Genomic DNA, 27,793 nt, shown 5'->3' with positions numbered 1-27,793 from the left:
AATTTAAACCACTCAAGCTGGGCAGTTTAAATCCAGTTAATTAAATCTGGAATAAAAACCATTAATAGTTAATAATAAATTGAAAGTACTGAATAGCTATTGTCTTTGTAAGTTGGAAACCTGCTACCTTACCATCAGAAATGTGGCTGATTCTTAATTGCCTTTTGAAAAAGTCTAGCAAGTCACTGAGTCGTAACAAACTATTGCTAAAGAAAGCTTCTTGCAATGAATCATGATGGTAGCTCACCATCACCTTCTTGAAAGAAATTAAGTGACACACACAAGACTGAATAAAACGTTTAATTCATTCTGTATTTTATAACTTGTTACTAATTAAATGGTAATTTAACGAAAATCAATGTAAAAACACTTTCATTCTGGAACCTGAATGAGAATTATTCTACAGAAATAAATCTTGTTCTTCTTTTAGTTGTTTTACATACGAGATAAAATGACACATCTGGTATTGATACTGACACATCTGATATTGATATTGGTTTGATTTATGTATGACTGATGTCACAGCTTTCTTGATTCAGTCAGAATCATTTGATAGCTGTATCACTTTAAGTGAATTTTCCACTCTAAGTATAATTCAATCCACACATACACTTTATCATTAATGAGAGTTTAGGAATCAATTTCGGATTATCAGAACTGTTTTAAAATGATCAGAAGATGGTACAATGCCACATTGCAATGAGGCATGGTGTATACCCTTATCTTTTTTCACATAGTAATTCACTTGCTGTCAGGAAGAGGCAGTATGAAAAATTCAGTAGCCTTTGCAAATAGCAATAATGGAAGGGTAGTCACTACTCATGCACCACCTAGTGGTAAGTTGTTGAGTAGAACTTTTGTAACGGGTTGACTCTTTCTGCCAATGGAATGGGTCAGAAAATAAAGGGACACTGGCAGCAATGATACAAAATTAGCTAAGAGAAAGCAGAGAGCTTTCTTATCAGTACTTATCAGACCAGATGCCCTTAGCGGCACTATTTATGGCCACTGCTATTTATGATCTACACTATCAAGCAAAAAAACTTCAAAGTTTGTGGATAACTCAAACCTGGAAATTTAGTAAATAATGAGGAGAATTGTAGTAGACTTCCTCAGACATATAGAAAATTGTCAAATGGGCAGACATGTGACAAACAACTTTAACACAAGAAATGATACACTTTGGAAGTGAAAATATAGGAGAGACAATATCAATTAGATGGTGCAATTTTAAAAGGCTCTTTAAATAGAGGTACAGTGCAGTACAAAGTACAAAAAACAAGGAATTTGTGGAGAGAAAAATAGTTAGGTATGAGAGATTAACGGTTTTGGAGAGCATGGAGTTTGGGATTGTTATTTGAGTCCAGAAAATAGGGGGATGATTTAAAAGAGATGCTCTAAAGTCTGATATGCCTTGACAAAGTAGACAAGGAGAAACTGTTGTAAAATAACTGGTTAAATTTTGTGTGCAAAGACATTGAGTTTATTTTACAATCTGGAATGTGCTGCCTGAAAGGGTAGTGGAAACAGATTCAGTTATAACTTACAAAAAGAATTTGACATATGCTTGAAAATGAGAAGTTTACAGGGCTGCATCGTGAAAGAACTGGCACAGGCAGGTGAGCTGAATAGCCACTATCTGCTGCATTGTTTCAGAAAATCATTAAACTCTAATGGAACATCAATTGTGAGCATTTCCTCTACTCAATTTTAAATCTGTGATTCATGTTTCTCACAAATACTCAAGAGAATAATAAATTTATTGAATATACATTCTAATAATAAAACTTTAGTAAATATGTTTTTGGAATATTTCTACAGATCTTGATTACATAGTTTCAGGCAAATGTATCTATTTCTGGACAATGTCAACTGAGTTTGGATTGATCCATTTTCTTTGAGTCTATTCAAGTATTGGTCTTTATCTGGACAAGAGTAGGCTCCCCACTGAATACATCAGTTAGTGTTTTCTTTTATCGTGTTGCATTTCAGAGATATTTGCATTATTGATTTCTGATCAGTGTCACAGAGTTGCTGGTGTCACCTCTACTGGTTCACTTACAGTTGGTTTAGTTCATGCCAATGTAGGAGTAGCAGAGTTAATGGAAAACCAGTGGGAGATGTAGTGCAGGTTATTTACAGTTCAAGTCACTGTCTTTTATAGTTGCTTTTTATAACCTGCACACAGTGTGTATATGTGTTCCACAGTAATAACAAATACATTAATAACAGAATCTATTGAATAGTAGTCTGCCGCCTAGGAACCCTCCAACCACAAGGGATGAACTCGGATTTCACCAGTTTCCTCATTTCCCCTCCCCCCACCTTGTCTCAGTCAAATCCATCGAATTCAGCACCACCTTCCTAACCTGCAATCTTCTTCCTGACCTCTCCGCCCCCACCCCAGTCTGACCTATCACCCTCACCTTGACCTCTTTCCGCCTATCACATTTCCAACACCCCTCCCCCAAGTCCCTCCTCCCTACCTTTTATCTTAGCCTGCTGGACAAACTTTCCTCATTCCTGAAGAAGGGCTTGTGCCCGAAACGTCGATTCTCCTGTTCCCTGGATGCTGCCTGACCTGCTGCGCTTTTCCAGCAACACATTTTCAGCTACTATTGAATAACACCAACTAAGAACAGAGTGGATAAAGATATGACTTTCCATGTATAAAATCTATTTTATGTGATACTTCTGTTTTACTAAGATTTTTCAGATGTCAGGGAAGCAATGCACTCACCTCTGAGCTCAAGGAAAACTGCCCATAAAAATCTAGCAATCTACGTGTTTAATCTTTCCCAAGGTTTATTTTGTTCTGATATAGGGGATTTCTTGTATCTGGCAACTGTGATGCTATCAAGCATGTTAAACAGGCAATATTAGTCAAGAATTCTCACAATCAGCAAGCCAAGACATTAAAATATGCTGATTGGCTCTCAATTTTTAAATTATTTGACAGACAATGAAGAAAAGATTACAACAAACACATGGAATTAAAGAAGAAGGTAACAGATAAACAAACTTTAAAGTAAAATTGAAAACCAAGGGCATTCTTTTACATTATAGAATACAAACTTAGTTTTTCAGGACCTGGGTAGATTTACAGCAGTAATAAAGTTATTAATATGCTGTTAATGTTCAATAATAGTCTGTGTTTGTTATTATTGTGAAGCACATATACACAATGTGTGCAGGTTATATAAAGCATCTATTGAAGACAATGGTTTGAACTATAAATAACCTGCACTAAATCTACTGGTTTTCCATTAACTCTGCCACTCTTACATTGGCATGGACAGCATCAATTTTAAGTAGAGATGACAGCTGTGACTGATCAGAGTGACACCTTATTCAACAAGGCATAGCTTCTTTAAGGATTTTCAGTGAATGAAGTTCACATCAAGCCATGTGATTTCAGAAGGCTTCCATTTGCATGACTTCTAAAATGCACCTTGCAGAGAAGCAGAGAACAACTGACAACAACTGATGGATTTCTGCATTTAACTGAGGTGCAGATTTGGGAAATTGCTGTCAGTTTCATAATTTTAATGATAGTGAATGTAGACAAGGTATAGTTTCACCATCATTGCAATGACAACATGTGGGCTAATGTTTTCCAAAGGAGAACTGGAGTTCTGTTTTCCTTGATAGTACGGTTAGGAGATTTTTATATAATGAGTTCATGTGCTTTAAGATATGCAAGTTTCATTTAATCATACAAAGGCACCCTACAATCAGTATTGGGAGTTTAGAGATGTGTCATTACAGTGAGCTTGCTAATTCTTTGAATTGTCATTGATATAATGGGTAAGCTCTTACATTGCAGAGGAATCCATTATGACCCAAATCTGTGTATTAAAAATAAGAGGACAAGAGAAACACAAAGAGGCCATATTTTTTCCAGATAGAATAACTCATGCTAAATAAAAGCAAAAAGATGTAACAGTCTTAGATGAATACAAATGCTAAAGCAACAGCTCAATAGAAATGGGTGAGCATAATGGTTATTTCTATAAATAATATATTTAACAGGTACACATTTAAGTGGAGATGACTGACTAAGTAGATGTTAAATTTTCTGTTACCAAGATGCTAAAACCTAAGAACATGTTACTTAGATTGTGTTAGATTCAGCAGCCTTTCCAAAACAAAAATGCTTTGCCTTGTTAAAAAGAACAGGAGAGCATGTTTTGTTAACATGAAGATCCAAGGAATGACATAACATCTCATTCTCTATGGTACTTTCAATCCAATTGTGGGAATTGATTTTATCAAAGATGTTTTTAAAAATCAGAATAAGGTGACATCAGAGTATTGAACCAATTGTATTTCTTCCCAAACAAAATATTTTTTACTTACAAGTAGATGACTCTTCTTTAATCTGGAAAGTGCTTTGTCCTGTCGTTGTTATTAGTATTTCTGTGCTGGATGTTGAATTTAGACTGGACTCTGTTCCTGTTGATGGAAAAAAATTCGGTGTTAGAAGTCAATTAAAAGAAACTTACATTCTTTTAACAAATAATAACCTTATTTTGTACAAACATCTTATCTAGTCGCTTGGCTTAATTGCTAGCTCTCATAACTCTTGATCTGAAAGTTGCAGTTTGATGCTTGGTTTCTAGTCTAACAGTCCTTTGCTGGAATCAGTCAGTCCTTCATTGTCAGAGGAATTAATTTTCAAATGAACTATGAAAGTGAGGTCCTGCCTTTTAGTTCAGATAAATGCTAAATACTGATTGGCATGGTTTGAAAAGCAGCAGCGTTTTCAAGCAGCAAACCTTTGTTCCTTTAATTAAAGATTTCAATCAGTCTAAACTGTTACTTCATCTAAACTGTTAGGAAACAGGATGAAAGGATATTCATCTCTGCCAGTTTGTGTAATTTTGCAAGAGCTGAGTTATTTTATCAATTTATGCAGTATGTTGAGTCATTTGACATAATAAGATTGGATATAAATACAGTTGTTGGGCCAGACCTTCTGAGGAGTGACATTTCCATGCAGATTGACCCCCTGGTCATTCTTAGTTATGAAAGGAGAGAGCGCTCCACATTTCTGAATCAGGTCACCTTCAGAAATACTGAATTGCACCTGCATTCTGACAGTTTCTTCAGAATGCAGAACTGTTACGGGAAGGCAAACATTATTCCTTTCCCACAGCTGCCTTATTTTGAAATGTAAAGGTTGCAAAGGACCTTTAAACAACTGCTGTCACATGGTATGTACACATGATAAGTGTGATTTTGGGGTTCCAGGAGGGTAGTGTACCAGATAGATAGGGTGCCCAATAATTAGGGCATCAGGTGAGTGGAGTGCCAGTTGAGTAGGGATAGGATGCCTACAGTGGGTACAGTGCAAAGTGACAAATGGACTTTGTAAGTGATGAAGTGTTTGTGGTAGATCAAGGTTGAAATCAGGTTCTGGAGGAGTTTAGGTGCGGGTTGAGGAAAGCTGGTGTTGGGTCTGAGTAGTGCAAATGCAGAGTCCAGTGATACGAGAAAAGGGTATCAGGTCCCTTGGCTGGGTCAGGTTATGGGGACCGTGTGGTGGTCTGAATGAGTTGGAGTTGGGAGTGTGTGTGAATTGAAGATTGTGTCAGTTGAATAGTTACTCAGGAGTGAGGACTTGCATTTAATAGTATAACTCTTCCTGAACAATTAATTAATTAATTAAAAAAATTTCCTCTGCATTCTCCAATTTAAATGAATACTTTTGGAGCATTCCAATGATATGGAGGAATTGTCCAATGGAATCTTTAATTTGCTGTGCAACTCCCTCCAAGCCTGCAACAATGGGGATTCTGCAATCACCCCAGTGCAACTCCTGTCTATGCTGGAATAATAACCACTTGGCCACTGGAAAATCTGGCCAACTGTCCATAATCAAACAGAAAAGAAAATAGTTAATAATTTGCAAGATAAACTAATTTTCAAAAAATCCCTTTGATCAAATAAGGTTTATATAAACAAAGAAATATTAAGATCAATTTAAATTCCATTTTACAATAATTCCATTTTATGAAATAGGTTTGTAAAATTATATTTGCAGAACTCATAGGATGAAACAATTTTTTATAAGTGATTTTTTTTGCAATTTTTTTTGCATTTAACTTAAATGTACACCATACTTTAGACTGAATATTAAGTTCAGACCAAAAGCAAATTAATATAATTTATACTGAATTTCAGCATTTTAGGAAGATGGCACACCAGCACTTTCTCAAAGGCAATTAGGGTTGAATAATGGACAATTTCAGTGATGCTCACATCCCTTGAAGATATTAGAGAGAAAATACCATATTATAATATTAAAACAGAGAGGTTATTTTCACAGAATATTTAGAATGATATAAATGTCGTGAAAATTCTGAAACTGTCCATGTTCAAATGCAACAAGATCTGGACAATATCCAGACTTTGGCTGACAAGTGATGAGTAACATTTGTGCCACACAAATGCCAGGTAATGACCAACTCCAAAAACAGTCAACCTAACTACTGCCCCTTAACATTCAGTGGTGTTACCATCACTATCCCCCACTATCAACACCTTTGGGATTACCATTAACTAGAATTGGCACATTAACACAACTGCTACAAGAGCAGGTCAGTTCTAAGAATACTGCAGCAAGTAACTCACCTCCTGGCTCCCCAGAGCATGTCCACAATCTACAAGGTACAAGTCAGGAGTGTGATTGAATACTCCCCATTTGCCTGATGGGCGCAGCTCCAATAACACTCAAATAGTATGACTATCCAGGCCAAACCAGCCCCCTTGAGTGGCATCAATCCACAGTACCTACTCCCTCCACCACCGATGCTCAGTAGCAGTAGTATGTACTATCTATGAGATGTAGAAATTCTCCAAAGCTCATTAGACAAACCTTCCAAACGCATGACTACTTCAACTTAAAAGGACAAGGACAGCCGATATCTAGAGACACCACTACCTGCAGGTTCCCCTTCAGGCCACTCACCATCCTGATTTGGAAACATATTGCCAACCCTCACTGTCGCTGGGTCAAAATGCTGGAATTCTATCCCCAAGTGCATTGTGGGTCAACCTACAGCATGTAGACTGCACCTGTTCAAGGAGGCAGCTCACCACTGCCTTCTCAATGACAGCTAAGGATGAGTAATAAATGCTGGACAGCCAGCGAACCCACATCCCACAGGTGAATAAGAAATAATTAAATGAATGTTTTGATAGAAATGGTTTTTATTTAATTATGTTAGTTATAAAGCATCTTTTGGACTTAACATTCACTTCTAAGTCAAATTTAGGATTGTATAATTTAGAATAAGTTCAGACAAAAATAAGCCCACTAAAAATTGAATCATGTTTCTAATGATTTTAGAAGACTTGTTGAATAAAAATAGTTTCTGACACCATGAACAATTAGCTGCCATGTTGTGGGCTACCATTCAATGAGATCAAGGATGATCTGTGACCTCACTCCACCAGGCAACATTTTACATTGCTGGTTTGGATCTGAGGCCATACAAGCTAATCCCTCTTTAGTGTGGAAAGAATAAATAATCAAGATAAATACAGGCACTGAAGTAACTTTCCCAGGCTTCTTTGACAAAAGTCTCCAAACCCTTGGCCTCTATCACCTTGAAGAAGCCCGAGGACACAAGGGAATGACACCGTATGTTTCCATCCAAGTCACAAACAAAACTATCCCACGCAGAAATGTATTGCTGTTACTTAATTATTGCTGGGTCAAAATCTCAAAACTCCTAACTTAATAGTGGTGTACATACAGTACAAGAGCTGCAATGGTTCAAGAAGACAGTTCATCAGCACCTCCTGAAGGGCAGTAAGGGGTGAGCTAAACCTTGCTGGTGATGCTTATATTCTATGAAAGAAAGAAATATTCTTAACTGGAAATATTTTTAAAAATTTTCCATACACAATGACTACTAACTGCTTAAACTTAAAAAAATTACCATTTGTAAACAGCATTGAATCTTCTGTTGATGTGAGGAAATCATCTGTTAAATTAAAGAAAATAAATTAATAAGCTCACATAGTTCTTCAACAAATGTCTATTTCTGCTTAAATTTTGTATTACATATTAGACATGCACTTTATGCTTCCTTTTACAAGCAAGTCGTGAAATTTATATATTTCACATTTATTCATGTGTGTATTCCTTTTCGGATTGTATAATTGTTGTTACTCTTGCCCTGACCATGATCCCGTTATCAATGAACTGATTTCAAATAATTTGACTTGTCAAAGTACATAAATGTTAAATGCACTTGTGTGACAAAAGGAAAAATTTACAGTGAATCAAATCTGCTTTTGTGAATTATGTTCAAGCCTCAAGAACAGAATTCTTGAACTTGCCGACACTCAAACAACATATTCATAAAATTATTTATACATACATACAGTGGCACACTGCTTAAAAACGGGTGTTAGCAGATTTGTCCATTTTTTTCTATATACAGGTAAACCAGTTGCTAAGTGATTTCCATTTAGTGACTGCCTTTCCAAGTTGTTAGTAGTTACAATCTCATGTCCAAGATAGTCATAATATAAAGAGGTGCAAATAGCTAATACTGGTCAGAGGCTTATTAAACCTGAAATTAACAGAGCTTTTCAAATTATTAAATATAAGTAAGTATGTTTTCAATTGGTCCAAATAATTTAATGTGCTCAATACATAAAATTACATCAAATTGTCTGGAACTGTCATTTGTCCATTGGGTCCATGAAAATGCTCCTCACAACCTTCCATCATTTCATTCTTTCTCAACTCATCAGCAAATCATACTTCTGCTTCATGTACCAATCTCACACCTGTTAAAAGCATTTTCATGTGGTCACACATTGTTCATCCATGTCGATGCTATGATCAAGAAAGCATACCAAAGCCTCTACGTGGCATGACAACAAAGACTTTTAGCAATTTTTATTGACGCACCATAGAAAGCATCTTTAGGTTGTAACTTTGCTTGCTGAGCTGGTAGTTTGTTCTGAGATGTTTTGTCACTGTGCTAGGTGAGTCTCCATTGAAGCGCTGGTGTTCAGTCCTGCTGTCCATTTATGTGTCTTGGTCTGTTAAGATAGGTGATATAATTTCTGGTTCTTTTTCTCAGAGGTTGGTAATTGGGGTCCAAATCAATGTGTTTATTGATGGAGTTCTGGTTTGAATGCCAGGCCTTTGGAAATTCCTGTGCATGTCTCTGTTTAGCCTGTCCTAGGATGGATGTGTTGTCCCAGTCAAAGTGATATCCTTCTTCGTCTAAATGTAAGGATACTAGGGATAGCTAGTCATGTTTTTGGTGACTACTTGGTGCTTATGTAGTCCTGGCGGCTAGTTTTCTGCCTGTCTGTCTGATATAGTGTTTGTTACAGTCCTTGCATGGTATTTTGTAAATTACATTCATTTTGCTGGTTGTTGGTTCAGGGTCCTTTATGTTCATCAGTAGCTGTTTCAGTGTGTTGGTAGGTTTATGGGCTACCACGATGCCAAGGGATCAGAGTAGTCTGGTAGTCATCTCTGAGATGTCTTTGATGTATGGTAGTGTGGCTGGAGTCTCTGGGCTTGTTGCATCTCTTGTTTGGGTTTGTTATTTAAGAATCAGTGGACTGTGTTTATCAGGTACCTGTTGTTCTTGAATACACTGTATATGTATTTATCTTCTGCTGCTCATAGTTCCTGGTTGCTGTAGTGTGTTGTGGCCTGTTTAAATAATGTTTTGATGTAGCGCCGTTTTTGGGTGTTGGGATGATTGCTCCTGTAGTTGAGTATCTCGTCTGTGTGTTGTTGCTTTCCTGTAGGCGCTGGTCTGCAGTTCTCCATTGACTGATCGTTCAACACGCTGCAGCACCCAGTTGCCTGATAAACACAGTCCGCTGATTCTTAGACAATGGCTTGGCAATGAATGGGCAGGAAGTTGATGGTTCTTTCTTGTCATAACTGTCATGATGGTGCTTAAATCAGTTTGACCACTAGATGGAGCACCTTAGGAGCAGCATTGACTTCAGTTCAGGTAAATGTAGTTTTGGTGGGTGAGAACGAAACTTCATTTCCTGTGGGTGTAGGACATCTTGTTTTACCTACGTCACTCTTGCAAACAGTAAGAAGTCCAGAGTGGGATGTGTGCTATAGAAATGAGAATACAGGACCCATTAACTCTGTACCCAAGGAATGGCCAGGGCGACTTGCAATGCAGCCACATTGACACAATGGAAAATATGTGCTTTTTTTTAAAAAAAGTGATATTAGTCATTCAGTCAGTCCAAGGAAATACTTCGCAGCGGAAGTGTCATAATTTTGTTTAATGATAATCATGTAACTATATTCACAACTAAACCAGTGACGATTTCAACCACCTGCTCGTTTATAAAGAAATACAAATGTCTGAAGGAAAAGGTGATGATATCAAATTGCACATCGAAACAGATTGAATCTGATCTCCCATTGCTTTTAGCAAGCATCAGATGGTACCAAATTTTTCAAGCCTCAGCCGTGAGGTGGAATATGTGAGGCAAATGTCTCAACTCAAAATGTGGCAACGGTAGCTAAGCAACTGTGTGTTTATTTATGCTGAGACTCGGAGCAAGCTTTGCCATTCTCTCATTTTCTGAGCAGAAAGGATGATAATCACTAGGTTGCTGCCATGATAGAATATTTTTGCAAAGATGAGATACAGTATTGTTTTCTGCACTATTTCTGATACTGGCTTTGGTAGCAATGGACTAAATTGTATTGCTAGATAGCTGGATTTACAGATTAGTTCTCTTTCTATTTTAATACAGTATGCAGAAAAGCTGTCAGTCCATGTTCATTAACAAGTTTCAAATGAGACAATGAAATAATATGGCAATTGTAAAATCAAAAGCAAGACAGTAATACTTGCATCAACATTTTTAAAAAGAAGAATGTCTGTCCCTTTTACTACTTTTTGTGAATTTTATATTCAAAGTGACACCAGTAACCTGGGACAATTTCCACTTTGTTATCATGCATCAGTTTTAAGCATGTCATAGAGTCATACAGCATAGAAGGGCTGACCTATCTACACAAATCAAGCTTTCCTGCTCTTGGCCATAGTCTTGAATTTTATGATACTTCATCTACACCCTTTTAAAACGGTTATAAGGTTTCCCACCTCTACTAACCTTCCAGGCACTGCATGCCAATTTATTCCATCATCTCTGGGTGATTTTTTTCCCCTTAAAACCTCTCTAAACCTCCTGCCATTCAGCTTAAAATTATGTCCCTGCTTTGTTGTTCCTTCAACTAAGGGGAATAGCTATTCCTATCCATCCTGCCCATGGCCCTCATAAACTTGTACACCATATGCAGAAAGGTCAGATGGAAGTAAACGTCTCTGAGTGAGGTTGCCATTGATGCCAAGTAAGGTATAAGACCATAAGACACAGGACCAGAAATTAGGCCATTCAACCCATTGAGTCTGCTCTGCCATTCTATCATGGCTGATAAGTTTCTTAACCCCATTCTCCCACTTTCTCCCCGTAAACCTTGATCGCCTTTACAATCAAGAACTATCCACCTCTGTCTTAGATATACTCAATGACCTGGCCTGTACAACCTTCTGTGGCACTGAATTCCATAGATTCACCACTCTCTGACTGAAGACGTTTCTCCTGGTGCCATATCCATTGGGAACTCAAGTCAAACTATCCACTCTAAATTTGCTTTTACAAAACTGGGAACTCACAGTTAACTGTAGAAATATTTTCTGTGCTGTTTTCCAGAGTGACTGATTCAAACAATTCACTGGTGGTTGCTGATTCTGTTGTGGAGGTTGGGTTAATTTCTGATCACAAAAGCAAAATGGAAAGAGAAGAAATTAATGTAAAGATTTCCATCACGAAAGTTAAGTGTAACCAGAAAGTAAAACCTGGAGGAACAAAATACACCAACATAATATTCTATTCCTTTAACTTAACTGATGAACATAATAGCTAAACTGTTGGAATTATATATTTTATGAAACATTTTGCCATCTTTATTGCAAAAGAATAAACAAAATAAGTGTAAACTACATGACCATACTTTTTAAATTTATGCTGAAGATATATTGTGCTTAGATTTAGTATTTCTTGATTCCTGTCAGGTCTGGCATAGTTTGTTTTGAGCTGAATAAAATATAGCACATTGTTACGATTTCATACTCATTATCATTAAATCACTTAGATACCTCTTAAGTGTTAGTCTTAAGTAGTTATCCTAAATTTCTCCTTCCTCTACCACCACCAGTGATGGGTCCAAAATACTACAGTTTAAAAGGACATGGATCTACATATGCCACTGGCCTTTGAAGTACACAACAGAAAGGCAGCATATTTGCACTTTGATAGAAGGAAAGTAGAGTAGATGCTGAAAATGTGAAATAAAAACAGAAAATGTTGGAGAAACCCAGCAGGCCCTGCAACATCTGTGCAGACAGAAATAGAACAGACGTTTGGAATCATCACATTGGACTTGAAAAGCTAACTCTATTTCTCTCTCCATGCTTGTTGCTGGGTTGGATCTGGGATAAAGTGGGTGGCCGCCTCCACCGCCAAATCCTAGCCACCCAACAACTGGAGGAAGAGCACCTTATCTTCCACCTTGAGACCCTCCACACGGAATCAATGTTGATTTCACCATTTACCTTCTCTCCCCTCCCCCCACCTTATCCCAGATCCAACCCTCCAACTCGATACCACCCTCTTGAACTGTCTACCTGTCCGTCTTCCTCCCTACCTATCTGCTCCACCTACACTCCAACCTATCAACATCACCCCCCAACTTCATCTACCTGTCACATTCCTAGCTTTGTCCCAGCCCCACCCCGCTCCCATTTATCTGTCAGCCCTCTTGGGCACCCACCCCCACATTCCTGATGAAGGGCTTATGCCTGAAACGTTGACTCTCCTGCACCTCGGATGCTGCCTGACCAGTTGTGCTTTTCCAGCGCCACACTTTTGACTAACAAGTTTGACTTTAGTCCTGTACTACATTGTATTATCTTTCATCTCTTTCATCTCTTTCATCCATGGGATAACACATTTCTTCTGTTGCTTTAAACACATTAGCTTGACTCTTATCAACCAAGAAACCTCGCTATATGGGATGTGGGGTGAGGTGAATCATCACCATGCCAGTCCCATTCTATGCCTTTATACTGCTGAATATCAGCACAGTTTTCAAAGATCAAGCATTTCATTTTCATTGATTTCCCTTTTGGGAATAGTTTTGAAGTCATAACCTCCTGAAGTGGAATGCTACGAATTTCACATGCTTCCACCCCTAAGGGTGACTAGGGATTGGCAATAGGCCAGTGCTGCCCATAACCAAGGAACAAATTGGGGGAAAACTGGTGCCGGTAGGACAAGCTGAGTGAAGTAACTAAGATACTTGGAACACAACAGAAACTGAAGCACATGCAATGTCATTAAGTAGGCTTAAGTGCTTAGATTCGTGGTGCTGGAAGAGCATAGCAGTTCAGGCAGCATCCAAGGAGCAGCAAAATCAACGTTTCGGGCAAAAGCCCTTCATCAGGAATAAAGGCAGTAAGCCTGAAGTGTGGAGAGATAAGCTAGAGGAGGGTGGCTTATCTCTCCACGCTTCAGGCTTACTGCCTTTATTCCTGATGAAGGGCTTTTGCCCGAAACGTTGATTTCGCTGCTCCTTGGATGCTGCCTGAACTGCTGTGCTCTTCCAGCACCACTAATCCAGAATCTGGTTTCCAGCAACTGCAGTCATTGTTCTTACTTCTTAAGTGCTTAGATGTTCTTCAGTGCAAATTAAATCCAGAAGATCTGGAGAATTCAGGTTATATTGCAAATTGTGTCCCAGTTTTCCCTGCTGTCAGATTTTCTGTTCCAAGAATTATATTCATATGCTTCATGCTAGCACAATCAAAATTTAACAATACAGAAACAATACAAAAAATCACCTATTCCTCTCTCAAACAGATGTATCTTTTTTTTAAGATTAGATTACTTACATTGTGGAAACAGACCCTTCGGCCCAACAAGTCCACACCAACCCACCGAAGCGTAACCCATCCAGCCCCATTCTCCTACATTTACCCCTTCACCTAACACTACGGGCAATTTAGCATGGCCAATTCACCTAACCTGCACATTTTTGGATTGTGGGAGGAAACCGGAGCACCCGGAGGAAACCCACGCAGACACAGGGAGAATGTGCAAACTCCACACAGAGTGTCGCCTCAGGCGGGAATTGAACCCGGGTCTCTGGCGCTGTGAGGCAGCAGTGCTAACCACTGTGCCACCGTGCCGCCCACAAATAGTGGGAATAGAGCGACAGATGAGAATGGTCCCAAAGTTAAAGAGAGCAACTTAATTAGAAAAGGCAGGCAGGAGCAAGTCAGAGAACGAAGTAACTGAAGAATTAAACTGCATTTATTTCATTGCAAGGGGTCTTACAGGAAAGGTGAATGAACTCAGTGCATGTATGAAAACATGGGGCTGGGACATCATAGCTATTACAGAAATTTGGCTGAGGGAGGGACAGGTCTGGCAGCTCAATATTGTGGGGTTCAGATGCTAAAGGAACAATAGAAAGGGAGGCAAAAGAGGACGGACAGTGGCATTTTTGATTACGAAAACCTTATTGCTGTACTTAGAAAGGGTATTGTTGAGGGATTGTCCAGTGAAGCTATATGGGTGAAACTCAGAGATAAGAAGGGGATGATCACCTTGACAGGATTGTCATGTAGGCCCCCCTCCCCCCCCCCAATAATCAGCAGGAAACTGAGGAGATAATATATAGAGAAATCTCAGATACATGTAAGAATAATAGGGTTGTTAATAATAGGAGATTTTAACTTTCCAAACATAGACTGGGCCTGCCATAGTATTAAGGGCTTAGATGATGAGGAATTTCTTAAATGTGTTCAAGAAAATTTTCTTTATCAATATGCATATATACCTACTAGAGAGGAGCAAAATTTGACATTCTCTCAGGAAATAAGGCAAACATTACAAAAGATGATGTGCTGTCAGTCTTAAAAAACATAAAGGTGGATAAATCTCCAGGACCTGATCAAGTGCATCCCAGGACGTTGTGGGAAGTTAGGGGTGAAATTGTACATTCCCTACCAGAGATATTTGTATCATCTATAGCCATGGGTCAGGTGCCAGAGGATTGGAGCATGGCTAATGTTGTGCCTTTATTTAGGAAAGGCTGCAAGGAGAAACCTGGAACTACCCATCAGTGTGTCTGACATAAGTGGTGTGTAAATTGTTGGAGTGTATTCTGAGAGATAGGATTTACATGCATTTGTAGAAGCAAGGATTAGGGATAGTCAGCATGGTTATGTATATGGGTCATCATGTCTGACAAATTTGATTGCGTTTTCTGAGGATGTAACCAAAATGATTGATGTGGGGAGAGGAGTAGACATTGTCTATGTAGACTTTAGTTCAGCCTTTGACAATGTTCTGCATGGCAGACTGATTACTTAAGTTAGATTCCATGGGATTCAGAGAGAGTTTCTCAACTGGAATCAAAATTGATTTGATGTTAGGAGTCAGAGGATAATGATGGAGGGTTTTCTTCAAGCTGAAGGCCTGTGACCAGAAGTATTCTGCAAGAATCAGTGCGGGGTCCACTGTTGTTTGTCATTGATATAAATTATTTGAATGAGAATTTTGGAGAAATGGTTCATAAATGTGCAGATGACACCAAAATTGTTGGTATGATTGCCAGTGAGGAAGGTTATCTAAGATTATCAAGGAATCTTGATCAATTGGGCCAATGGGCTGAGAAGTAGCAGATGAAGTTTAATTTGGATCATTGCATTTTGGTAAACAAGGGCAGGGCTTATACAGTTAACAATGGGGCCATGAGTAGTGTTGTTGAACAGAGAGACATAGGGGTTCAGGAACATAGATCTTTGAAGTCATATCACAGGTAGACAGAGTGGTTAAGAAGGCATTTAGCACGCTTGCCTTCATTACTCAGACCATTGGGTATAGGAGTTGGGATGTCATGTTGAGGTTGTACAGGACGTTGGTGACATGACTTTTGGTGCATTGTGTGTCGTTCGAGTTGCCCTGCTATGGGGAGGATATTATTAAATTGGAGAGGGTTCGGAAAAGATTTATTGGGATATCGCCAGGAATAGAGGGTTTGAGTTATAAGGAGAGTTTGGATAGGCTAGGGCGTTTTTTTCACTGGTAGGAGATTGAGGGGTGACCTTATAAACATTTATAAAATCATGAACGGATCATAGATAAAGTGAATATCAAGGGTCTTTTCCTGAGGGTGAGGGAGTTCGAAACTATGGGGCATAGGTTTAATGTGAGAGGAGAAAGACATGAGGGGCAACTTTTCACAAGAGGGTGGTGAGTTTATGGAAATGATCTGCCAGAAGAAGTGTTAGATGCAGGTTACAGTTACAGCATTTAAAAGACATTTGGATAGGTACATGAATAAGAAAGGTTTGGAGGTATATGGGCCAAATGTAGGTAGTACATGGCAGTAGTTTTGGTTTGGGAAATTTGGTCAGTATGGACAAATTGGATTGAAGAGTCTGCTTCCATGCCAAATGACTCTATGACGTGACATCTCTATGACTCTGATGAAGCTTATTTCATTGAAATTCTTTCCTTATTCTGATTTCAATCTTGGCTTTTTCAAAAACGGTTATTCAAATTATTTTTAAAAATGTGTTATGGATTCTGGTTTGAGGACTAATGGGCCATTTTATATTTAACAACACAGCTGTAGAAATTCTCAAATTTTTCTTTTTACGGTCATAATCTTAAATTTACACTTTTCACTTATTCATTCACAGACCAGCAAAAATAGTTTTCCTCATTGAACTTTCGAAAACCCTTTTCTCTTTGTCTCCACATCCACCATTCTGACATATTTTTTGCTCTTATTGCAGATCTCCTTCCTTCTCTGATTATTTCCCCTTCTTTCTTTTCTTCTTATGTTTTTCTCTGTCTCCTGTCCTGTCCACATCTCCATTCTCCTGCCCCTCAAACTTTCTCCAAATCTCTTCCATTTACCCCTCCCATCATGTCTGGGTCCAGATAACTTTGGTTTGTCCTGAAATGCACTTGGTCTTTATCAAGGGATTACCTAGTATTTGAAAATAAAACATCTTCAGCCTTCAGCGAGTGTTTGAACTTGTTTCGAAGTTGATGTGGGTTTTGGAAGGATTGCAATTGTCTCAATCAACATTTCCCCTGCGTCATCCTTGCAGTCTGTGCCTCTAAGCAAATGAGCTCAGAGTTGGCTGGATGCAGTCAGACGGTGTGCAGACATGTATCTTCAATCTGCACCCACATTACCACAGGTGGTGGAGGAGGAGATGTGTAAATTGCTCACATTGACATGAGTGGGGGATGGTGGTGGAGAAAGTCTTTGTGCTATAGAACTTGAAGCAAAAACTCACCATTTGTAGTTTGACTGTATATTTCAGTTAGTCCAAGAGAATTATCTGTTATAAAACAAAATATTGATTATATATAGGTTATGGAGATTCAAAGGCTCGATGATCTTTTGAATTATGTATTTGGTGAATATTTAAGTCACGACATGGAGCTGATGTTTTCTTTGGTGTTGATCTCTTTAACTATTGAAAACAGTTTCTTGAGTCTCACAATACTTCTGCAAATTGCTCCCAGTTCAGGATATTGGTATATGTTGCTGTCAGAGATAAGGTTTAAACATGGCCTACAACAGTACAAGGAGTGAATCTACTCCCTCACTAGTTGCTGCATTTACTTGCATCAGTTGGTAAGATCATCTACTTTTATGTGTTAATAAATATAAATCTAAGCACTGTTAATATAATGATTGTGAAGATTCTGCTCACAGTGATTGTCAAATCTGTAGGTCACCCGAAGAATCTTGTTCATTAGGCTTTCATGCCGAACCAAACAGTCAACTCTGGATTCTTGATCATGTGCTTTTATATTCAACATACTTATTGTTGTAAACTTTGTCCCTTTATTTTCTGGATTATATTCTGTGTGTCCTGCGTATTTAAAAAAAAGGTTTAGTGAATTCTGAGAAATTTCAATACTGCATTTTAGATTCTTTTGTAGCATTTATGCCGGACCTGTAGCACCACCTGGTGTTGTATTTTTTTATATATTTGTTTCTGTTATGAACAAGAATTTGTGGTTTGCATCAGTTGGAAAAAGAAATTTTCATGCAGGGATATAAAATAGCAGCTGCTTTTAAAGTGCATACCACATTTGTGAGCAGTCAAAACATGACCAAACAAAAATGATATCTCTGAAATTATTTGAAAACATGCTTTTTGAATTACTCTAATAACTGGGTTTGAGATCACTGGGATCAGTGACGACGTTCAATTCTCTGAGTCAGAAGGAGCTGTCAGGGAATATGGAGCACTCCAGGGCCCTCTTATGTGGATAATAAAAGAATAAGAAGAAATTGAGTCAGAGTCTTTCAAATTGTGAAATTTGGTGGGGGGCGGTGTGGATGTGAAAAGTCTGCTGGAACCTGTGGATGTATCTTCTTACATATGCTGACCATATTTTAACTCTTTATTTTCTATTTTTAGTTCAGATTTCCTGTACATGCAGTTCTGAAACAAAATTGACTCAATTCAAATAAGTTGAATTGCTACTTAAACCGTGTCGTTAAGATTAAGACAGAGAATGTATAGCTGTGATGGAGGCTGCCACATCACTACAACTGCTGATGACAGGATGGTCTTTCTGTAAGAATGTTGGGATTGAAGAAAAGGGAAATCAGGGAAATAAAAGCAAATATACACTGAAAGGAAACTAAAAACTTCCTTACCACGCAACTCCAGTCTGTTGTTTAAGAGCCAGGTTATTTGAGGTTTTGGCTTGCTTCCAGTGGTAATGCAGCTAACCACCTTCTCCTCTCTTCCCTTCAGTAAACGAGTAGTAATGTTCAGTACAGGAGGAGATGGGGGTGCTGGGGAGGGAAATAACATGCACAATTAGTTGTGAAATGTTTCCATATAAACTAGACGTCATGCAAAGTGAAAAACTAATTAGCTTCCTCAACACTGGCTTTTATTTTTTTCAATCAAATAATTAAACAATACTATCAAAGGTCTTATTGCTAAAATGTACATACCTAAAACAGTCAGATACACTTCTTTGGATATCACCGGATGGCTATAATATAAACAGGTATACACTCCATCATCTTCCACTGTTGTATTCACCAGTGTGATAAACAATTTTGCTTTTGAGTAATGCACTAAATTATATCTTCTGTCCCTTATGCCTGTTGGAAAAATAATTTCTTCATCATAATTATTGTTATTAACATTCAAACAATCATGCATATATCCAAAAATGAGAACAACCTGCCCTCATTGAAAGTTGAAACTTGAAGATTGTAAAGAGGAAGAAATGTATTTCTGTTAAACATTTTATTGCTTTTGTGTGAAATCTATTCATCTTTCTCCTTATCCACAGGAACTCACTATCTTGCCATGTGATCTGGCCTATACCTGAATCTAGACTCTCAGCAATTAGTTGACTCTTAACTGTCCCAGTAATAACATGCTGTAGTAAGCCACTTGGTTCAAGGACAATAAGGGCTGGACAATAAATCCAGACCCAGCCATTGATGCCCACATCCCATAAATAAATAAATAAAATCCACATTTAAATAAATGGTGGTAATCTAGTTTTCTAAAAGTGTAACTTTGTACCATATTGATATACAATCTTAGTTGTAGTCTGCTCTTACTTCAACATCAATTCGTATAAGTTTTATTATTGATATTTTCATTAGGCATTACCAGCAAGGCAATCCTAAATGCTCCTCAAAGCGGGTTACTGCTCAACCACTTCAGAGGTCAGTTAAGATTCAATTACATTGAGGTCACATGTCGGCCAAACCAGGTAAGGTCAGCAAAATTCTTTTCTCAGAAAGAATAAATGCACTGGACGTTTTATTTTACCATAAATGTTGATTGTTGTCATAGTCACCAGAATTCTTAATTGAAGTTTAAAATCTACCAAATGCATTGTCAGGATTTGAACTTATGTCCAGAGAATTCATCTGGGCCTCTTGAATGGTGATCTCGTCACTCTGCCACCTTCTTCATCATTCTATGACTACCAGCTAGCTGCCTGATAACTTAGAAATGGTGCTAGATTTAGGTTTGTCTGTAACATTATGAGACACAACAACAGAAAGATTTAAATCATGTATTTTTGATTTGTGAAAACCAGCAACTATTATTTTTGCAACATGATTCCTGTATAACTTGAAGAACAATTGTTGTTGAAATGATAAAACAAATCTGGAATTCTGAAGAAAATCATAAATGCTGAAAACACTCAGCAGCTTAGTCAGCATCAGTAGAGGGAAAAGTCAAGCTGTGACATTTCAGATCAACAGCCTTTTTCTGAACAATGAAGGGTCAACAGCTGAAATTAACCTTGTCCATTTCCTTGAAAAGTATTGGATGACCTGTTCAGTTATTTCTAGCATTTTCTGTTTTTTCCATAGTATATTTATTCTAGACATCTTAATAGACATCTAGACATCTAGACATCTAGACATTATTCTAGACATCTTTATTCTAGATATCTTCTAGACATCTAGACAAAATATTGACATCTTGTCAATATTTTGAACATTATGAATTATATTTCATAAAAAAATCAAATCGATGTAATGTAATTAATTATGATATACATTTCTATAATGATGCTTTAAAGACAAAAAAACCTTTATTACTGACTGTGCACTATGTAATATTAGTAAGTAAGTGACTTCTAAATCGTCTGACTTGGTCAGTTTTTTTATTGTAGCAATGTGAATTCAAGCTGCCACTTTATTTTACTGGATCAAAACTGAGATAAATAAATAAACATTGAGAGAAGAATAATTCAGAAATCAGGTGAAGCCTATGTTGGTCTCAACGATCTAGGTTCACATCAGTGTTGATTCATAAAATTATCAATTTAAATGTTTGTAAGTTTTAAAAATAAAAAGAACTCAATATCAGGTTTATATTCATGCCTCTTGTTAAACACAAACTTTCTAGCTAAAATTTCCTTGCCATTAGTATGTAATATAAAGGAGAAGACATGAGTGATTTGAGTGTAAAGGGTTAAGTAGATGCTCATTTAACTATGTTGAGAAAAACTAGATTGTGTCAGACCGCAACCGTGTCTGTACAGTTCAGGCATTTGTTTCACAGACTGTCGGACAGAAAAAGCTTAACCAAACCATTGCATTCACTGTATCTATGCAAAGTAAAATCTTGGTTGCACCAAAAAAAATCTAATGTAACTTGAGAAACATTTCCAAGTGATCTTGACCTTAAACCCTACATCTTTTGTCAAATAAATGGCCACCAGTCCTAATACATCTCAAATATGGTTTGGTGTTGACTTGTATCTGTTAATGCTTCTGTCTTGTGACGCTTGGTTGTGCTGAAGATGCAATTTAAATGCTGATATTTACTGTTGGGTAATTTGATTAATAAATTCAACACAGAACAAGGACTGAACCCAGAAATTTCTTACTTTCTATATATTTCATTCCCAAGACTGTTTCTGTTCAGTAGTTTCATGTTCTAATAATCTTCTGTGTTAAAATCAAACTCCAAATAACTTCCTTCATTGTTTTGCCTTTGACTTTTATTTACAAGCGAAGGAATTTTTCCCCATTTGCTTAATCAAAATCCTTTACAATCTTGAACACTTCTACCTCTGCTCTGTTGAAAGGAGCTTCTAGTTTTCCAATTTCTCTTCTTTCATGGAGAGTCTTTGTAAATCTCTCAGGGAAACACAGAACTACTAATTTGACTGTAATAAAGAGTAAAATGCTCAGACAGATCACTAGACATGCTATTCATGATAAACTAGTCAGAGAAGTAATCAGCTGGACAACCAACATGCTTCTTGGAAAATAAAGATTTTATCGCATAAGTTTGATAGAATGTTGAGAGTGAACAGATAATGATAATCCAGTACAGTCATTGTCAACCTGGACTTTGAGAAAGCCTTTGATAAGATGTTTCACAACAGATTGCTCTACAGTATAGAGCCTTGTGAAAATTATCCCCAAAAGGCTGCAATTGTTTGGTCTATTGAAATTTTCAAGACAAAAGCCGATGGATTTTTGAAAGGCAAGGAATTCAAAGGATAGGTATAGATGCTGATAAATAGTGGAATAGCTCAAGGGACTGAAGAGTCTTCTCATGTCTTTCTGAATAATTACATTTTAATTTACCTCGGATATTATTGAAGTATAGAACGTGCCGCTTTGGATTTGTCCACTCAATAGATGAATTTTTAATTCTATCCATTGTACAATTGAGAACTACAGATTCCCCCTCCAGTACTGTGATGTTCTCTCTTTTCAGGGTGGCTGAGCCTGCTGAAAGAGTAATAAATTATATTTCAAACAAGTACTTGAGATCCATGCATTTCACTAGAAATGTAATGTCTTAAAATCCCAACTTACTATTCCAACATCCTTTATCTGACTTGTGAGCCAGAGAACTAATCAAAATATTGTAATTGTGAATAGACATGTTCTTTGAAGATTCTTCAAAAATATTGAGTTCAATAAAAATGCAAATCAAGTGAGGTTTTTTAATGAACAGTTGATTTAATACAGTATTGTGCATTTTAAATAGTTTAATGTACATTGCGAAAAGATAACATTCCTGTATAATAAATTCTGCCAAAACATGAAATTCCATCTCTGTATAAGTCGTTGACTCACTAAACTATTTCGAATTAATCGTGATTTCAAGAACTTCTGGTTACAACCATAAATCACAGTCGGTAATATCCCTTTAACAATAGTCCCAAGTGGTTTTTGATTTTACCATATGTACTGAACATAATAGCTCTATTTTCCCCTGTGCATTCTAACCATGAAACTTCCATCAATAGTCAGCGAATCCTCACATTATGAAGGATTGCAAAATATGCTCAATTTTTTTTTCCCTGAAGTACTTGAGGAAGTTCCAAACATTTGTGAAAATCATGTTTGGTCACTTTCCATGTTCCAAGGAGATTATGATAGACATACTTTACTATTCTTTAACTGGAAATGAAACATGGAAACACCATTGCCATCAGGGTAATGATGGTTGGGACCGGGCAAAAATTTCAAGGCAGCCTATTCAATAACTTTATACTATGTGGAGTTGCAGGGTAACATGCAGATACATGCTACATTTACATGACTATGGTTTTTCAACTTTTAATCAATGTTTTTCTGTCCTCTCTTGAACTCACAGTGCCACATGTTTCCCAAGTGGCCATTCTACATGAGTGACATTGATTAATTTTACAGATAAAGCTCACCATAGGGAGATGGTCGTATAATGGTAATGTCACTGGGCTTATAATCAAGAAATCTAGACTGACATAATGGGGGCATCAACTCCAATTTATTTTAATAAAATGTGGGATCAGAAGTTACTTTCAGTAATGCTAACCCTGATAGTTGCCATAATTGTTATAAAAACCCTATCTACTGACTTTACCTGATTCTCCCTATGTGTAACTCCAGACCCACTGCCCTCTGATGTGATTGAACAACCCACTGAGTCCAACGACAAAAAGAAAAGATGCCTTTGTCCCATGAAAGAATGAAGGAAAAATGAATTAATCCCCTGGAAACAGGTAATTGAATCTAGAACCCTTTCCTATCTAAACAGCTAAACAGGGAATTGAACTTCAGAATCTTCCTTACCAATACAACTAAACCATTGGGAAAATAACACAACTATTATATCTGCGATTAGTTGCATTGTTATCAGGAAAGAAAGGAGTTGCACATTTTGCTTGAAAAATCAATATTTTTGGTAAACCCATGCAATCTGTTTCCATGTGAGAAACAATTAAGTCAAAGACTCTTATTGGATATTTTGAAGATCTCAAATTGTGCTTTCCCGGGTTTCTGTGAAGCATTAAAATTCTGTGAAAGCAGAAGAGCACAGAACTTACAATTTCACAACTGAAATACAAACTGTGGAGCATAATGAAAGGAAGTGAGAGCAAAGGTTGCCTGTTATGGTCATGCAAGTACAGCAGAGGTCACGTGTGTGGAAAGTTTGCAAAATGACAATTAAGAAGAACTTTGGCTTGTAAAGTCTGAATTAATATGACAAAACATGGAAAGAAGAAGAAATGTTAAATAATTTGAAGATTCCGATATCTAAACTTTGGTACTTTCTAAACTAAAGTTAGTATAATGTTCCCTCCCCCAACCTGACCTTACCATCCTGCGCCGCTGACCACAGTGGCCTTTCTCGTGTAAAGGCAACTACAACAAGATGTGAGTCATTGCTAACACTTAAAAAGCCCCCTCTGGAAAGTTATTTAGATGTTACTCTTTGAGCTTGTAAAGCTATGTCATCTGCAACACTTTGGTTATTCACTTTTCTATTTTAAACACATCAGGAGGCAGACTATTTTCATTTTGCAATGATTCATGCTGAGTTAAAGACAACTATGTCAATTATGTAGGTTTAACCACAAGCCATACTGTAACTTCATGTAGTGAACAACTGGTATGCAAAGCTCAAGTTACAAATTCCCAATTTCACTGAAGCAATATTTGTTACTCTAAACGTATTAGTGGTTATATCAGCTAACCACATGTTATCCCAAATGGTGGTTTTATTGGCAGGAGCTGTATCCCCAATACATGGTCAAATAAAAACTTCTTGTTGACTTCCTCAAATGTTGGGAAATGGAAAAATAAAACCCTATAGAATCATGTTACTGTTCTTTATGGAACTTTGGAAACATTTACCAATCACTTAGAGACAGAACATGACATTAGCCATGATCGCTATTATCACAGGAGGAGACATAACCTTTGAACCCACAGAGGGCCAGCTCATATCCCTGAGTGTAATCACATGAAAATGATCCCAAGAACAACTTCATGAATTGAGAAATGGGAGGAAATTACTTAGAGTCACAGAGTATAGAGTCATACAGCATGGAAACAGACCCTTTGGTCTAACCAGTCCATGCTGACCATAGTCCTAAACTAAATAGTCCTACTTGCCTGCACTTGGCCCATATCCCTCCAAATATTTCTTATTCATGTTCTTTTCCAAATGGCTTTTAAGCATTGTAACTGTACCAGCATCCATCACTTCCTCTGGAAGTTCATTCCACACACAACTGTGTCAATTATGTAGGTTTAACCACAAGCCATACTGTAACTTCATGTAGTGAACAACTGGTATGCAAAACTCAAGTTACAAATTCCCAATTTCACTGAAGCCATATTTATTACTCTAAACGCATTAGTGGTTATATCAGCTAACCACATGTTATCCCATCATAAAACTATACTCCCTAATGTTGAAATCCCCCACCTCAAGGAAAAGACACCTGTCATTCACCATATCTACACCTCTTATAATTTTATAAACCTCTGTAAGGTCACCCCTCAATCTCATACACTCCAGTGAAAAAAGTCCCAGCCTGTCCAGCCTCTCCTTAGAAGTCAAACCCTCCATTCCTAGCAACATCTTGGTAAATCTTTTCTGAACACTCTCCAGCTTAATAAACCTTCCTACAACAGGGTGACCAGAACTGAACACAATACTCCAGAAGAGGTGTCACGCATGTTCTCTACAACCTCAACATAATGTACCAATTCTATACTCCAAGGCCTGGCCAATGAAGGCAAGAGTGTTAAATGCTTTCTTAACCACCATGTCTACATGTGACGCATACTTCAAAGAATTATGTATTTGAACTCCTAGGTGTCTCCGTTCTACAATATTACCCAGGGCCCTACTTTTAATTGTACAAGTCCTGCCCTTGTTTATTTTACGAAAATGCAATACCCAGTTGTCTATATGTAACATATGATGCTCTTTTATTCTTGACTAGAACCTCAATACATTTATTCATCCATTGTTCTACCAGTCTTACTCTTCACTTTAACAGGAACATAGTGCCTCTGAACTCTTGTTGTGATACTTTTGAAAGCCTCCCTCTTAAAAGTCATCCTTTTACCTGCAAAAAGTCTACTCCAATCAACTTCTTTTGAAAGTTCTAGTTTCATACCATTAAAATTTGCATTACACCAATTAAAAACTTTAACTTTTATGAAAGGCTTATCCTTTTCCATAACTATTTTAAAACAAATACAATTATGATCACTAGTCCCAAAGTGTTCCCCTACTATCACTTCAGTCATCTTCCTGACCTTATTACCCTAAAGAAGGTCAAATTTTGCTCCTTCTGTAGTAGGAACATTTATGCATTGACAAAGAAAATTTTCTTGAACACATTTGACAAATTCTTCACCATCAAACCTTTAGTACTATGACAGTCCCAGTCAATGTTTGAAAAATTCAAAACCTACTCTTATACCTTATTATTCTTCCCTGTATCTGTGATCTCGCTACATATTTGTTTCTTCATTTCTCTCTGACTATTGTAGGGATATAGTACAATCCCATCCCGGTGATCATTCCTTTCCTATTTCTAATTACAACACATATATTTTCAATGGATGATTTTTCAGAAATATCTTCTCCAGATGCAGCAGTAATGTTTTCCTTAATCAAAGACACCACTCCCCCTCCTCTTTTGCCTCCCTTTCTATTCTTCCTATAGCATCTGAAACCCGGAACATTGAGCTACCAGTCCTGTCCCTCCCTCAGCCAAGTTTCTGTAATAGCTATGACGTCCCAACCCCATGTTCCCAAACACATCCTGAGTTCATTGGCTTGCCACTAATTAGTTGAAAATGTTATCCAACATTATGACTTCTCAACATGACCCCATTTCTCAAATCCCTCAAAGCCAGATGCATGCTGGGGGATTTGAGTTGTTGAGTTTGTCCAAATTTTCTGAACGAATTCAACTGTAGGGAAATAGAATCGAGGCTCATACTTGAATTTGGACCAGGTGCTAAAAATTCACAGCAAAACCTTGACATTGTGAAGAAAATATAGATGGTTTTGGATGGAAATCTGAAGCCTTTTCTGCTAACGAACTGAGGACTGCCACCAACGTTGCCTCCTACTTTTCAGTTCAGTTTTATTAATCTACATGATACAACTGTTTGGAGTATATATTTGGTGTTTGTGGATTACAGTTGAGGTCCATTAACGCAAATGAAATTGCTGCTGTAGAATATTTCTATCAATTGATTACGGAATGTTTAGGGTATAGTTATTTTTCCATTTTGGTCTACTGGAAGGCAGACTTAAACTCATTTGATTTTAATACTGTGCAAATTATAACTGCATATTTTGAACTAGATTTAAAACTAACACCATCAAATACACATTAACCAGCAATATCATCTATTTCTGCTGTAGGAACGTGTGTGCAATTTGTTTGCCTGAACAGAAATTATATTTGGGAAATGCATGAGAGAATGTAGAGAGCTGGATGTAAGTGTGATCATCACAAAACTGATCATATTTTCTTTTCAAAAACTGACTGATTCACTTTCAAATTCAACACTAACTTCCCGTGAGGCAAGGATTTTACTCCTACACACATTAATAGATTGTTGCATTAGAATGCGCTTGAGTATGATATGTTAACCTTAAGGCAGGGGCTGTTCAAAATATTTGGAGATATGTTGTTTTTGTAAGGAAGGCTCTATCAAGATTGATAATTGAATAGGTGAGAGGCAGCAATTTAACAGGTGTGGTGAGATTACTTTCTGTTACTGGAAGGGAAGTAAAAACGCATGCTGTGTTCTCTCTTCCTGTTGTGCTTTGCTGCATTAATGTGAATAGACATAGAAAAACATGAATTGAGACAAGATAAGGATCAAAATCTAGATAGGAGAAATTCT

At 37.4% G+C, this 27,793-nt stretch overlaps 1 protein-coding gene across 5 annotated transcripts in view; it reads right to left on the bottom strand.

Moving 5' to 3' along the window:
* Positions 1 to 27,793, bottom strand: part of crtam (cytotoxic and regulatory T cell molecule) — a 42,362-nt gene that overhangs the window by 11,172 nt on the left and 3,397 nt on the right. For 3 of the 5 annotated variants that reach the window (XM_043676692.2, XM_043676694.2, XM_087976393.1), the window contains exons 2-9: positions 22,220 to 22,366; positions 19,094 to 19,246; positions 18,788 to 18,928; positions 17,829 to 17,990; positions 17,406 to 17,450; positions 11,700 to 11,798; positions 7,950 to 7,994; positions 4,360 to 4,455 (exon numbers count right to left, since the gene is read on the bottom strand). In XM_043676692.2, the coding sequence (XP_043532627.2) occupies positions 4,360 to 4,455; positions 7,950 to 7,994; positions 11,700 to 11,798; positions 17,406 to 17,450; positions 17,829 to 17,990; positions 18,788 to 18,928; positions 19,094 to 19,246; positions 22,220 to 22,366 (888 nt within the window). The remainder of the gene's footprint in view (positions 1 to 4,359; positions 4,456 to 7,949; positions 7,995 to 11,699; positions 11,799 to 17,405; positions 17,451 to 17,828; positions 17,991 to 18,787; positions 18,929 to 19,093; positions 19,247 to 22,219; positions 22,367 to 27,793) is intronic. The other 2 variants (XM_043676693.2, XM_043676696.2) reach the window with 2 other exon arrangements.

The sequence above is a fragment of the Chiloscyllium plagiosum genome, unplaced genomic scaffold (genome assembly GCF_037043375.1).
Source record: "Chiloscyllium plagiosum isolate Xiang-an unplaced genomic scaffold, Cpla_swu_hap1 HiC_scaffold_29, whole genome shotgun sequence".
Lineage (NCBI taxonomy): Eukaryota > Metazoa > Chordata > Chondrichthyes > Orectolobiformes > Hemiscylliidae > Chiloscyllium > Chiloscyllium plagiosum.
This window is presented reverse-complemented; position numbering and strand designations above follow the sequence as displayed.